This window comes from Caloenas nicobarica, chromosome Z, assembly GCF_036013445.1.
Source record: "Caloenas nicobarica isolate bCalNic1 chromosome Z, bCalNic1.hap1, whole genome shotgun sequence".
Classification (NCBI taxonomy): Eukaryota; Metazoa; Chordata; class Aves; order Columbiformes; family Columbidae; genus Caloenas; species Caloenas nicobarica.
The window spans coordinates 8,747,832-8,761,325 of NC_088284.1; the positions used below are offsets into that span (position 1 = coordinate 8,747,832).

At 54.8% G+C, this 13,494-nt stretch overlaps 4 protein-coding genes across 6 annotated transcripts in view; 3 read left to right on the plus strand and 1 right to left on the minus strand.

The window, feature by feature from the left end:
* UBAP2 (ubiquitin associated protein 2) overlaps positions 1-13,494 on the minus strand; it is a 181,886-nt gene that overhangs the window by 29,152 nt on the left and 139,240 nt on the right. The gene's annotated exons all lie outside the window — the stretch shown is intronic.
* LOC136001375 (interferon-like) lies at positions 1,142-1,873 on the plus strand. The gene has a single exon (XM_065655643.1). The coding sequence runs from the start codon at positions 1,142-1,144 to the stop codon at positions 1,871-1,873; it is 732 nt and encodes a 243-aa protein (XP_065511715.1).
* LOC136002058 (interferon-like) lies at positions 5,457-6,029 on the plus strand. The gene has a single exon (XM_065656892.1). The coding sequence runs from the start codon at positions 5,457-5,459 to the stop codon at positions 6,027-6,029; it is 573 nt and encodes a 190-aa protein (XP_065512964.1).
* On the plus strand, positions 10,121-10,852 carry LOC136001376 (interferon-like). Its single transcript, XM_065655645.1, has one exon. It carries the CDS (start codon positions 10,121-10,123, stop codon positions 10,850-10,852), a length of 732 nt encoding a protein of 243 aa, XP_065511717.1.

Below are 13,494 nucleotides of genomic sequence, written 5' to 3' on the forward strand. Positions count from 1 at the left end.
AACTTTGCCATCGCCAACTGCCAGCTCCATGCACTCCAGCCCCTCCGTTACGCACAGTGCCACCCCCAGCTCCTACCCCGCCTGTCCCTTCCCAATAGCTGTACCCATCCACCGTAGCACACCACTCACAGGATACATCCCACCACGTTTCCCTGCCCTCAGCTGCTCTCTCCTTGGCGCTGCTTGAAAACCACCTTGTGGCATCAACCGCTCCACGGCAACACGGACAAGCTGCAGCCACGGACCTCCAAGGTCAGCTACCTGCTGCAGTGACAGCACCCAGGGACGTCACATCATCCTGCACATCACAGCGCCCCAAGCACAGCACCCACCAACACAACGCTGCCTGACAAGACCGGGGCTCCCAGCCCGACAACACCACGCACCTTTCCCCTGCTCCAAATCCCTTCATGAAACTCATGGCAGCCTCTCTCACCCCAGCTCCACCACAAGAGCCTTGCTCTTGGAGGGGACACAGATACCTCAGCGAGTACAACCCCAAAATATTCTGAAAGATATTTGCAGAAAGGGGAAACATTCTTCCACCTGCAAAGCTGCAGATGCTATAGAGAAAAAGAAAAAGAAAGAAACAAACCAACTCCATTAAAATATTTCTCAATAAGAAATAGAAGGAAAAGGTGCATTAGCTCCTATATACATATACTATCAGGGCATGCCACAGGAAAAATACATGTTGGTAGGTAGAGAAACTTGAAAATAAAAACCTAAAAAGACAACTCCCAAGACAGACGAAAAGGAAACCCTGAAGTGCATCCCCAGCACGGCTGCCCCAAAAGCCTCTGCCGCACTTTCACATCCCCCGCTGAACCACAGCAGCAGCGGAGCCAGGCTCCCCCCGCACCCCGACAGCAGCCCTGGGAAAAAACAGCTCTTCTTCCCTAGGGCAGGGCCAACCCGCTCACACCTTGACAAGAACAACCAATGCGGTGAGGAGAAAGCAAACAGAAAGCGAAACCGAAAATGGAAATAGGGAAATTCTGCTCAGATGATGAAAGGAAAGCCATGGCGCCACATAAAGCCATGCACACAGCAGCAGCCCAAGCACAGCGCCCACCCGCACCACCAGCCAGCCTGACCGGGCTCCTGCCCAGCACCACCCAGCAGCACCCACAGCCCCACCATGGCTGCGCCCGACACCCCACGGCCCCGCCTGCCGCACGGCGCCCCGGCGCTCCTGCTCCTCCTCACGGCTCTCGCCACCGCCACCGCCTGCCACCACCTGCGGCCCCGCCACGCCACCTTCCCCTGGGACAGCCTCCAGCTCCTCCAGGCCATGGCTCCCAGCCCCACACAGCCCTGCCACCGCCAGCACGCGCCCTCCTTCCCCGACACCCTCCTCAACGCCCCCCGCTCGCAACAACCCGCCGCCGCCCTCGCCATCCTCCAGCACCTCTTGCAAATCCTCAGCAGCAACAACATCCCCCAGCACTGGCACCACCAGCCACGGGACCACCTCCTCAACAGCCTCCACCACTTCATCCACCACCTGGAGCACTGCCTGACACACAACAGGACGCTCTTCAGAAGGCACGGGCCCCGCAACCTGCTGCTCACCATCCACAAATACTTCGGGGACATCCAGGACTTCCTCCGCACCCACAGTTACAGCGCCTGCGCCTGGGACCACGTCCGCCTCCAAGCTCACGCCTGCTTCCAGCTCATGGACGAACTCATGGGGCAGATGAAGAGCCGAACCGCTCCTGCCCTCCACCAAACCCGCCTGCGCCCAACGCCCATTCCCAGCCAACACCAGCGGCTGCAGACGGAGCAGAGGCCGCAGCAGCCCGGGCTGGGATGGCTCAGCGCCGCTCCCACCGCTCCCAGACAGGAGCCGACGGCGACACGGGCGTGAGCACAGCGGGGTCCAGGCTGCAGCACGGCCGCACACCCACCTCCGCTGGAATGGAAGGAGGAGGAACCTGCTGTGCCGCTCACTCACGGAGAGCCGCCAGGCGATGGGGATACGGCTGGTACTTATCACCCACGGCGTTATGGGGCCCGTCTGGACTGCGACCTCCCCTGAGGGAGGGGAAGGTCCCTATGGACACTCTGGGACTCTCACGCCAATGACTATTTATCACAGAGCTCTAACTATTTATTTATTTATTTATTTATTTATTTATTTATTTATTTAGCTGGCCATTGATTTATGTATCGATATTATTCACAGCGATTATTTATTCACTTGTTGGAAATAAAGACTTCTTGCATAAGCAAAAGAAGAAAAGAGATCGTCATCACGCATGCACTTGACAAGCAAAGACAAGGTCTCTGCAGGCTGCCGGGGATGAGCCCCCCTCCTGCACCCTGTCCCACTGACGCCTCCTGACCCAGCAAAGGCTCCAGACAGCAGGACACTGCTGGGGACACACCATGGGCCTCCAAGCCCACAGGCATCTCCCGCTGATGCTGGACCCGTGGAGCACACGCTCACCCAGACCACAGGACGCCTGCCCGGCGCGCTCCTCCTCTCCCACCACCCACCCTCTCTCTTCCCAGCCCTCTCCCACTGCCAACACATGAAACCCATCCCCAAAACACCACCCATCACAAACAACCAGTCAGCAATGCCACAGCACGGCTTGGGTGTCCTGCTTTTCTTAAAAACAACACCGGTTTCTCTTCTAGTGAACTTTCCTTTCGGCCAAGTTCTTCTAAATAACTGCACTTTTCGGAATTTGGATGCGTGTTTTTGCAGACGCTGTTCGCTCTGGAGCTGGTAACGGTAGCAATGATATGCAGAAGAGTCCCAGGTTTAGACTTATAGCTTTGGCAGCCAAGGTTACTGAGAAATTTTGCACGTCCCATAAGTGACACGGGCGTATTTGCAAGGAGGGGCGAACGGAACAGCTGACTAAAATTGACCAACTAAGTATTCCACACCATATACGTCGTACACCCGAGAAAAGTGGGAGATGATGAGGGTCTCGCTCTCTTCGACCACGGCCCGCATCTCAAGAGGACCCTCCCTGTTGTGCCCGCGATCCCAGGCCTGGCTCCAGACCCTGCATCCCTGAATCCAGTCCCGCTTTACTGCAGAGTCCGGCCCAGGCCTTCCGGGTGCCTGCCCTGCAGCCGCTGCAGCAACGCCAGCTCCGCCCCTGGCAACGCTGCGCTACCCCGGGAAATTCAAGATTGCTTTTCTATATTTGGTATTATTTTCTCTATTTATTAGTAGCAGTAGTAAAGCATTTTTAACTTCTTCCACCTTGCAAGTCTCTCTCCCTTTTCCTCCTATTCCCTTTCCTCAGCGGGGAGGCTGGGAGGTTAACCGAGAGCATCTGCCACGGTTTATTGTCGCCCTGCAGTAAACGGTGACATTGGGCCAAGCAGGGTGCTATGGACAAGGTGCACCTCAAAGAGGCAAGAAGGGGACACATCAAGGTCTGCGTACACTTGGACAAGAAACACCAGCCCAGTGCTACCAAACACCCCAAAACACTCCAAAAACCCTAAAAAACACAGGAGATGCCCAGGACTGCTCATTGCTCTCCTACAACCACCACGACTGGCCCAGGACACTCCTGCCTGTGCTCGCACAGCGGTGCCCATGGGGACCTGCCTCACTACACAGAGCACGTTGTCCTGGGCCTTCTTCATCCCAACACAGCCTTAGAAAAAAACAAGATGCGTCCACCAAACGCCAACACCCAACATGGTCCAAACCAACCAGCACACACCGGCACAGCATTCCCCGGGAGAAAACTACCCACGCGTCACCAGCACCAGCTGCTCCTTCGCCCTCCAACCACCACCCCTAAAACATCTGCCGTGGGTGCTTTGCCCTCCCCAGGTAGCCTGAGCAAGACAACACACAAGTTCAGCAGCTCTGGGCTCCTCCTAAACACGTCACAGAGCTTGTCCTCCATGCTGGTCACACCATCTTCACCACCACGTCACTGCAAGGACACTGCTCCGTGCAAACACACATGGGGAATTCCCATGAGGCTGCAGAGTAAGAAAACAAGCAGGACCAGATGTATTCAGGTAAACAGCACGACCTCTCCAGATGCAGCTTCCAGGTTGTCCTACAGTCCTCCTGATGTTCCCTCCAACCACAAAGGCCCTGTGATGCCAGGTAGGGGGAGCCGCATTTATTCTGCTTTGTCTGAGGCGGCTGAAGAAACGAAACCCTCCTCAAATACAAACACAGAGGAGGAGAGGTACTAACGCAAGCTGGAACACAGGGACATGCAGCACGAAAGAATAAACACAGTATGAATGTCTTTACCATGAAGGTGATACAACACCACAAGAGGGATCAGGGAGGTTGTGTGATGTTCATTGCTGGAGATATATCCAAAAGCATCGCTGGACAAGGCCATGAGCAACCTCCTCTGACACCACCTGTCCTCAGCACCACATTGGTTTGGGGATCTCCAAACCAAAATAGACCATGGAAAAATATAGCGAAAACAATGGAGAGACATGAGGCATGAACAGTAATTAAGTAACGACCAAACCAGACCCCACCAAACAACAGAAAAAGAACTGAGAGGGAAATAGAGAAAATGCAGTAGTATGAAGGCGTAACAAAACAAAGGAATTTCACCACGCAAACAGTAAAAATTGGAAAAACTGAACTTTTTGCAGAGGACTTCTTCCCCTGTGCAGCAGAAAGGGACCGTGGTCAGGAGAAACTTCCCGACTGGAAAACAGAAAAATCATCCTATATAGAAAACTTCTGGGTGCATTTCTTTCACTGTTCATTAAGCAATAGCTTAGAAAAGAATTCTTATCCCCCATCACAATGAAGTTCAAACTGAGGAAAGGGAAACAAAGACATCACAGAAGCTTCATCAAGAAACACTCGGTGTTCAAGTCCTCAGACCCACGGCCACCTCCTCAAAGGACACCTGGACAGAGAGAGCTCCTGAGATTCCTGACACACATCTCGTAAAACCCCAGAACGAGAAAAGTAATGATGTAATTAAAAGGAAAAAGAAAATGATATAGAAAGCTAAACAGCCACAAAAACAATTGGAGTATTACACAAGGAAAAGAGACTAAGAAAGAAAGGGAAATTCAGTGAAACACAACAGGCACAAGCGCTCACGAGAGGAAAAGGAAAAACCACAAACACATCACCAGCAAGATGGCACCACATGTCACCACCACCCCAGCGCTTTCGCATCCCCCGCTCAACCACCACTGCAGCCAACCTGCCCCCAGCACACCACCAGCAAAGCACCAACACCGCCCGCCCCACGCACGGACACCCCACCAACGCACTTCCCCAAGACCACCACAGCCACCAGCCACCGCTGGAAACCACAGCCGGAAACTCGCCGCCATCAGAAAGCCAGGAAGGGAAACCGCGGCAACACATAAAGCCAGCGAGCCAGCAGCAGCCCAAGCACAGCGCCCACCCGCACCACCAGCCAGCCTGACCGGGCTCCTGCCCAGCACCACCCAGCAGCACCCACAGCCCCACCATGGCTGCGCCCGACACCCCACGGCCCCGCCTGCCGCACGGCGCCCCGGCGCTCCTGCTCCTCCTCACGGCTCTCGCCACCGCCACCGCCTGCCACCACCTGCGGCCCCGCCACGCCACCTTCCCCTGGGACAGCCTCCAGCTCCTCCAGGCCATGGCTCCCAGCCCCACACAGCCCTGCCACCACCAGCACGCGCCCTCCTTCCCTGACACCCTCCTCAACGCCCCCCGCTCGCAACAACCCGCCGCCGCCCTCGCCATCCTCCAGCACCTCTTGCAAATCCTCAGCAGCAACAACATCCCCCAGCACTGGCACCACCAGCCACGGGACCACCTCCTCAACAGCCTCCAGCACCACAGCCAGCAGCTCCAGCACTGCCTGACACACAACAGGACGCTCTTCAGAAGGCAAGGGCCCCGCAACCTGCTGCTCACCATCCACAAATACTTCGGGGACATCCAGGACTTCCTCCGCAACCACAGTTACAGCGCCTGCGCCTGGGACCACGTCCGCCTCCAAGCTCACGACTGCTTCCAGCACCTCCACAACCTCACCGGCACCACCCCCAATTAGACCAACGACCCCCAACAACCCGCACGGCCCCACGCACACCAGCCTCGCCACCGCTGGACCACCGCCCCATCCCACCTCCATCCTCACGCCCTCTGACCCACCGCAAGAGCTGCTGCCACAACGGCCCTGCACCCCCAGCCTCCACCCACCGCCCCCCTATTTATACACCTCCCTCTATTTATTTGGACAATGCTTTCTCTCTATTTATTCAACACTAAATAAAGACCTGCTGCAAAAAGCTTGGTGGTGCCTCTCGTCTCAGAAGCACAGCAACAAACCTTTGGGGTGGGGGAAGCCCCCTCCACTCAACGCCCAGCCCAACCCCACTCCAAACTGGGCTCTGCACAGCCCCTGCCCACTCCCCTCTTTGGCACCTCCCCAAGGAGGCGCTTTCATAGAGTCGCAGAATGTCCTAAGCTGGAAGGGACCCTCAACGATCATCGAGTCCAACTCCTGTCCCTGCACAGGACAACCCCACAGTTCACACCATGTGTCTGAGGGTGTTGTCCAGTCTCTTCTTGAGCACTGTCAGGCTTGGGGCCGTGACATCTCCCTGGGGAGCCTGTTCCAGTGCTCCACCACCCTCTGGGGGAAGAACCTTTTCCTAACATCCAACCTAACGCCCCCCCCGGCACATCTTCCTGCCATTCCTTCGGGTTCTGCCATTGGTTGCCAGAGACAGGAGATCAGCACCTGCCCCTCTTTATCCCCTTGTGAAGAAACTGTAGACTGCAATGAGGTCTCTTCTGAATCTTCTCCAGGCTGAACAAACCAAGTGACTTTAGCCACTCATCATACGACTTCTCCTCAAAACCCTTCTCCAACTTCGTAGCCTCTTCTGGACACTCTCCAGTAGCTTTATACCTTTCTTGTCCTGTGCTGCCCAGACCTGCACACAGTGCTCCAGGTGAGGCTGCACCAGTGCGGAGCAGAGCGGGACAATCACCTCCCTGCCCGGCTGGCCATGCTGTGCTTCATGCACCCAGGACACGGTTGCCCTCCTGGCTGCCAGGAAACACTGTTGGCTCATGTTCAACTTGCCATCCACCAGAACTCCCTCAGATTTCTCTGCAGAGCTTCTCTCCAGCCTCTCGTGCCACAGTCTGTACGTACAGCCAAAGTTGCCGGGTCCCAGATGCAAAATCCAACACTTGCCATCGCTGAACTTCATGCGGTTGGTGACTGCCCAGTTCTCCAGTTCATCCAGATCCCACTACAGGGCCTCTCTACCCTTGAAAGCATCAACAGCTCCTACCAATTTTGTGTCGTCAGCAAACGGACTAAGTAATCCCTCAAGTCCTGAGTCTAAGTCATTTATTACGACACTGAAGAGCGCTGGCCCTAAGATGGATCCCTGGGGAGCCCACTAGTCACTGGTTGCCAGCCCAACATAACCCCAATTTACTAGAACCCTTTGATCCCGGCCCGTCAGCCAATTGCTCACCCACTGCATTGTGTGCTTATCCAGCTGCGGGCTGGACATCTTGTCCAGGAGGATGCTGTGAGAGACAGAAGAAAAGGCTTTACTGAAATCCAAAAAGATCACGTCGACAGGCTTCCCTTGGTCAGCTAGGTGGGTAATCTTGTCGTAGAAAGGAACTAAGTTTGTCAAGCAGGACTTTCAACTCAAGAACCTGTGCGAGCTGGGACCAACGACAGCGTTGTCATTCAGATGTTTTCCAGTAACTCCCAGAACAATCTTCTCCATGATTTTGCCGGGAACAGAAACGAGGCTGACAGGCCTGTAGTTGTCAGGGTCAGCCCTTTTGCCATTCTTCTAGATTGGGACAACATTTGCCAGCTTCCAGTCAACTGAGACCTTTCCAGATGCCCAGGAACACTGAAAAATCACAGACACACGTCTCGCTATGATGGCAGCCAGCTCTTTAAGCGCCCTCGGATGAAGCACATCGGGTCCCACAGACTTACAGGGATACGGCTGGAGTAGAAAATCCCATACCACTTCCGGAATGATTGGGAGTTTATTGTTCAAGCTGCCACGGTTCTCAACCCAGGGCTGTGGGGGCCCCCAAGTCCATCTTCGCTGTTGAAGTCCAAGGCGAAGAGAGCAATAAACTAACAAGGGGACCACGCTCATTGAGTAACGGCACAATGTTATTTCTAGTTTGCCTTTTGCCGCTAACATATCTTAAAAAGCCCTTTTTATTGTCCTTACAGTACTGGCCAGCTTCAATTCTAATTGAGCTCTGACCGTGCAAATTTCCTCCCTACGAGGGCGAGCAACATTTCTGTAGTGCTCCCATGACGCCTGACCTTGTTTTCGATGACCATACAGCTTCTTTTTCCACCATATTTCAAGAAGATCTCTGCTCAACCAAGCTGGCTTTGTGCCTCACCTGCTACATCTTCGGCACTTTGGAATTCCCTGCTCATGTGCTTTTAGTAGGTGGTACTTAAAAACTGACCAACACTGATGCACCCCAACACCTTCGGAAGCTTCTTCCCAAGGAATCTTACTCAGTAGCTCTCTGAGCAGCCTCAGTTCTGCTCTCCTCATATCTAGGGTTGAGGTCTTGCTGGCAGTTTTCCTCCCATTAGCCAAGATTTCAAACCTGATTCCTTAGTGGTCGCTGTGGCCAAGAGAGTCACCAGTTGCCACTTTTCCTCACGAGACCCTCTCCGTTACTGAGAATTAAATCTAGGAGGCACCTTTCCCTGTCGGACCCCTTAGTACCCATAACAAGACTTTATCGTCCAGATGCTTTAGGAATCTTCTGGACCTGTTGGTGCCAGCTGTGTGATATGCCCAGTTGACATCTGGCAAGTTGAAGGCCCCATAAGGACAAAGGCAGATGACTCGGAGGCTTCGCTTAGTTCCTTAAAGGACAACTGAGCAGCGTCATCATCCTGCTTGGGTGGCCTATAGCAGACTCTCATGATGACATCAGCTTTATTTGTCTGTCTGTTAATCCTGACCCAGAGGGTCCCAACTTTGCCATCGCCAACTGCCAGCTCCATGCACTCCAGCCCCTCCGTTACGCACAGTGCCACCCCCAGCTCCTACCCCGCCTGTCCCTTCCCAATAGCTGTACCCATCCACCGTAGCACACCACTCACAGGATACATCCCACCACGTTTCCCTGCCCTCAGCTGCTCTCTCCTTGGCGCTGCTTGAAAACCACCTTGTGGCATCAACCGCTCCACGGCAACACGGACAAGCTGCAGCCACGGACCTCCAAGGTCAGCTACCTGCTGCAGTGACAGCACCCAGGGACGTCACATCATCCTGCACATCACAGCGCCCCAAGCACAGCACCCACCAACACAACGCTGCCTGACAAGACCGGGGCTCCCAGCCCGACAACACCACGCACCTTTCCCCTGCTCCAAATCCCTTCATGAAACTCATGGCAGCCTCTCTCACCCCAGCTCCACCACAAGAGCCTTGCTCTTGGAGGGGACACAGATACCTCAGCGAGTACAACCCCAAAATATTCTGAAAGATATTTGCAGAAAGGGGAAACATTCTTCCACCTGCAAAGCTGCAGATGCTATAGAGAAAAAGAAAAAGAAAGAAACAAACCAACTCCATTAAAATATTTCTCAATAAGAAATAGAAGGAAAAGGTGCATTAGCTCCTATATACATATACTATCAGGGCATGCCACAGGAAAAATACATGTTGGTAGGTAGAGAAACTTGAAAATAAAAACCTAAAAAGACAACTCCCAAGACAGACGAAAAGGAAACCCTGAAGTGCATCCCCAGCACGGCTGCCCCAAAAGCCTCTGCCGCACTTTCACATCCCCCGCTGAACCACAGCAGCAGCGGAGCCAGGCTCCCCCCGCACCCCGACAGCAGCCCTGGGAAAAAAACAGCTCTTCTTCCCTAGGGCAGGGCCAACCCGCTCACACCTTGACAAGAACAACCAATGCGGTGAGGAGAAAGCAAACAGAAAGCGAAACCGAAAATGGAAATAGGGAAATTCTGCTCAGATGATGAAAGGAAAGCCATGGCACCACATAAAGCCATGCACACAGCAGCAGCCCAAGCACAGCGCCCACCCGCACCACCAGCCAGCCTGACCGGGCTCCTGCCCAGCACCACCCAGCAGCACCCACAGCCCCACCATGGCTGCGCCCGACACCCCACGGCCCCGCCTGCCGCACGGCGCCCCGGCGCTCCTGCTCCTCCTCACGGCTCTCGCCACCGCCACCGCCTGCCACCACCTGCGGCCCCGCCACGCCACCTTCCCCTGGGACAGCCTCCAGCTCCTCCAGGCCATGGCTCCCAGCCCCACACAGCCCTGCCACCGCCAGCACGCGCCCTCCTTCCCCGACACCCTCCTCAACACCCCCCGCTCGCAACAACCCGCCGCCGCCCTCGCCATCCTCCAGCACCTCTTGCAAATCCTCAGCAGCAACAACATCCCCCAGCACTGGCACCACCAGCCACGGGACCACCTCCTCAACAGCCTCCACCATTTCATCCACCACCTGGAGCACTGCCTGACACACAACAGGACGCTCTTCAGAAGGCAAGGGCCCCGCAACCTGCTGCTCACCATCCACAAATACTTCGGGGACATCCAGGACTTCCTCCGCACCCACAGTTACAGCGCCTGCGCCTGGGACCACGTCCGCCTCCAAGCTCACGCCTGCTTCCAGCTCATGGACGAACTCATGGGGCAGATGAAGAGCCGAACCGCTCCTGCCCTCCACCAAACCCGCCTGCGCCCAACGCCCATTCCCAGCCAACACCAGCGGCTGCAGACGGAGCAGAGGCCGCAGCAGCCCGGGCTGGGATGGCTCAGCGCCGCTCCCACCGCTCCCAGACAGGAGCCGACGGCGACACGGGCGTGAGCACAGGGGGGTCCAGGCTGCAGCACGGCCGCACACCCACCTCCGCTGGAATGGAAGGAGGAGGAACCTGCTGTGCCGCTCACTCACGGAGAGCCGCCAGGCGATGGGGATACGGCTGGTACTTATCACCCACGGCGTTATGGGGCCCGTCTGGACTGCGACCTCCCCTGAGGGAGGGGAAGGTCCCTATGGACACTCTGGGACTCTCACGCCAATGACTATTTATCACAGAGCTCTAACTATTTATTTATTTATTTATTTATTTATTTATTTATTTATTTAGCTGGCCATTGATTTATGTATCGATATTATTCACAGCGATTATTTATTCACTTGTTGGAAATAAAGACTTCTTGCATAAGCAAAAGAAGAAAAGAGATCGTCATCACGCATGCACTTGACAAGCAAAGACAAGGTCTCTGCAGGCTGCCGGGGATGAGCCCCCCTCCTGCACCCTGTCCCACTGACGCCTCCTGACCCAGCAAAGGCTCCAGACAGCAGGACACTGCTGGGGACACACCATGGGCCTCCAAGCCCACAGGCATCTCCCGCTGATGCTGGACCCGTGGAGCACACGCTCACCCAGACCACAGGACGCCTGCCCGGCGCGCTCCTCCTCTCCCACCACCCACCCTCTCTCTTCCCAGCCCTCTCCCACTGCCAACACATGAAACCCATCCCCAAAACACCACCCATCACAAACAACCAGTCAGCAATGCCACAGCACGGCTTGGGTGTCCTGCTTTTCTTAAAAACAACACCGGTTTCTCTTCTAGTGAACTTTCCTTTCGGCCAAGTTCTTCTAAATAACTGCACTTTTCGGAATTTGGATGCGTGTTTTTGCAGACGCTGTTCGCTCTGGAGCTGGTAACGGTAGCAATGATATGCAGAAGAGTCCCAGGTTTAGACTTATAGCTTTGGCAGCCAAGGTTACTGAGAAATTTTGCACGTCCCATAAGTGACACGGGCGTATTTGCAAGGAGGGGCGAACGGAACAGCTGACTAAAATTGACCAACTAAGTATTCCACACCATATACGTCGTACACCCGAGAAAAGTGGGAGATGATGAGGGTCTCGCTCTCTTCGACCACGGCCCGCATCTCAAGAGGACCCTCCCTGTTGTGCCCGCGATCCCAGGCCTGGCTCCAGACCCTGCATCCCTGAATCCAGTCCCGCTTTACTGCAGAGTCCGGCCCAGGCCTTCCGGGTGCCTGCCCTGCAGCCGCTGCAGCAACGCCAGCTCCGCCCCTGGCAACGCTGCGCTACCCCGGGGAAATTCAAGATTGCTTTTCTATATTTGGTATTATTTTCTCTATTTATTAGTAGCAGTAGTAAAGCATTTTTAACTTCTTCCACCTTGCAAGTCTCTCTCCCTTTTCCTCCTATTCCCTTTCCTCAGCGGGGAGGCTGGGAGGTTAACCGAGAGCATCTGCCACGGTTTATTGTCGCCCTGCAGTAAACGGTGACATTGGGCCAAGCAGGGTGCTATGGACAAGGTGCACCTCAAAGAGGCAAGAAGGGGACACATCAAGGCCTGCGGACGCTTGGACAAGAAACACCAGCCCAGTGCTACCAAACACCCCAAAACACTCCAAAAACACTAAAAAACACAGGAGATGCCCAGGACTGCTCATTGCTCTCCTACAACCACCACGACTGGCCCAGGACACTCCTGCCTGTGCTCGCACAGCGGTGCCCATGGGGACCTGCCTCACTACACAGAGCACGTTGTCCTGGGCCTTCTTCATCCCAACACAGCCTTAGAAAAAAACAAGATGCGTCCACCAAACGCCAACACCCAACATGGTCCAAACCAACCAGCACACAGCGGCACAGCATTCCCTGGGAGAAAACTACCCACGCGTCACCAGCACCAGCTGCTCCTTCGCCCTCCAACCACCACCCCTAAAACATCTGCCGCGGGTGCTTTGCCCTCCCCAGGTAGCCTGAGCAAGACAACACACAAGTTCAGCAGCTCTGGGCTCCTCCTAAACACGTCACAGAGCTTGTCCTCCATGCTGGTCACACCATCTTCACCACCACGTCACTGCAAGGACACTGCTTCGTGCAAACACACATGGGGAATTCCCATGAGGCTGCAGAGTAAGAAAACAAGCAGGACCAGATGTATTCAGGTAAACAGCACGACCTCTCCAGATGCAGCTTCCAGGTTGTCCTACAGTCCTCCTGATGTTCCCTCCAACCACAAAGGCCCTGTGATGCCAGGCAGGGGGAGCCGCATTTATTCTGCTTTGTCTGAGGCAGCTGAAGAAACGAAACCCTCCTCAAATACAAACACAGAGGAGGAGAGGTACTGACGCAAGCTGGAACACAGGGACATGCAGCACGAAAGAATAAACACAGTATGAATGTCTTTACCATGAAGGTGATACAACACCACAAGAGGGATCAGGGAGGTTGTGTGATGTTCATTGCTGGAGATATATCCAAAAGCATCGCTGGACAAGGCCATGAGCAACCTCCTCTGACACCACCTGTCCTCAACACCACATTGGTTTGGGGATCTCCAAACCAAAATAGACCATGGTAAAATATAGCGAAAACAATGGAAAGACATGAGGCATGAACAGTAATTAAGTAACGACCAAACCAGACCCCACCAAACAACAGAAAAAGAACT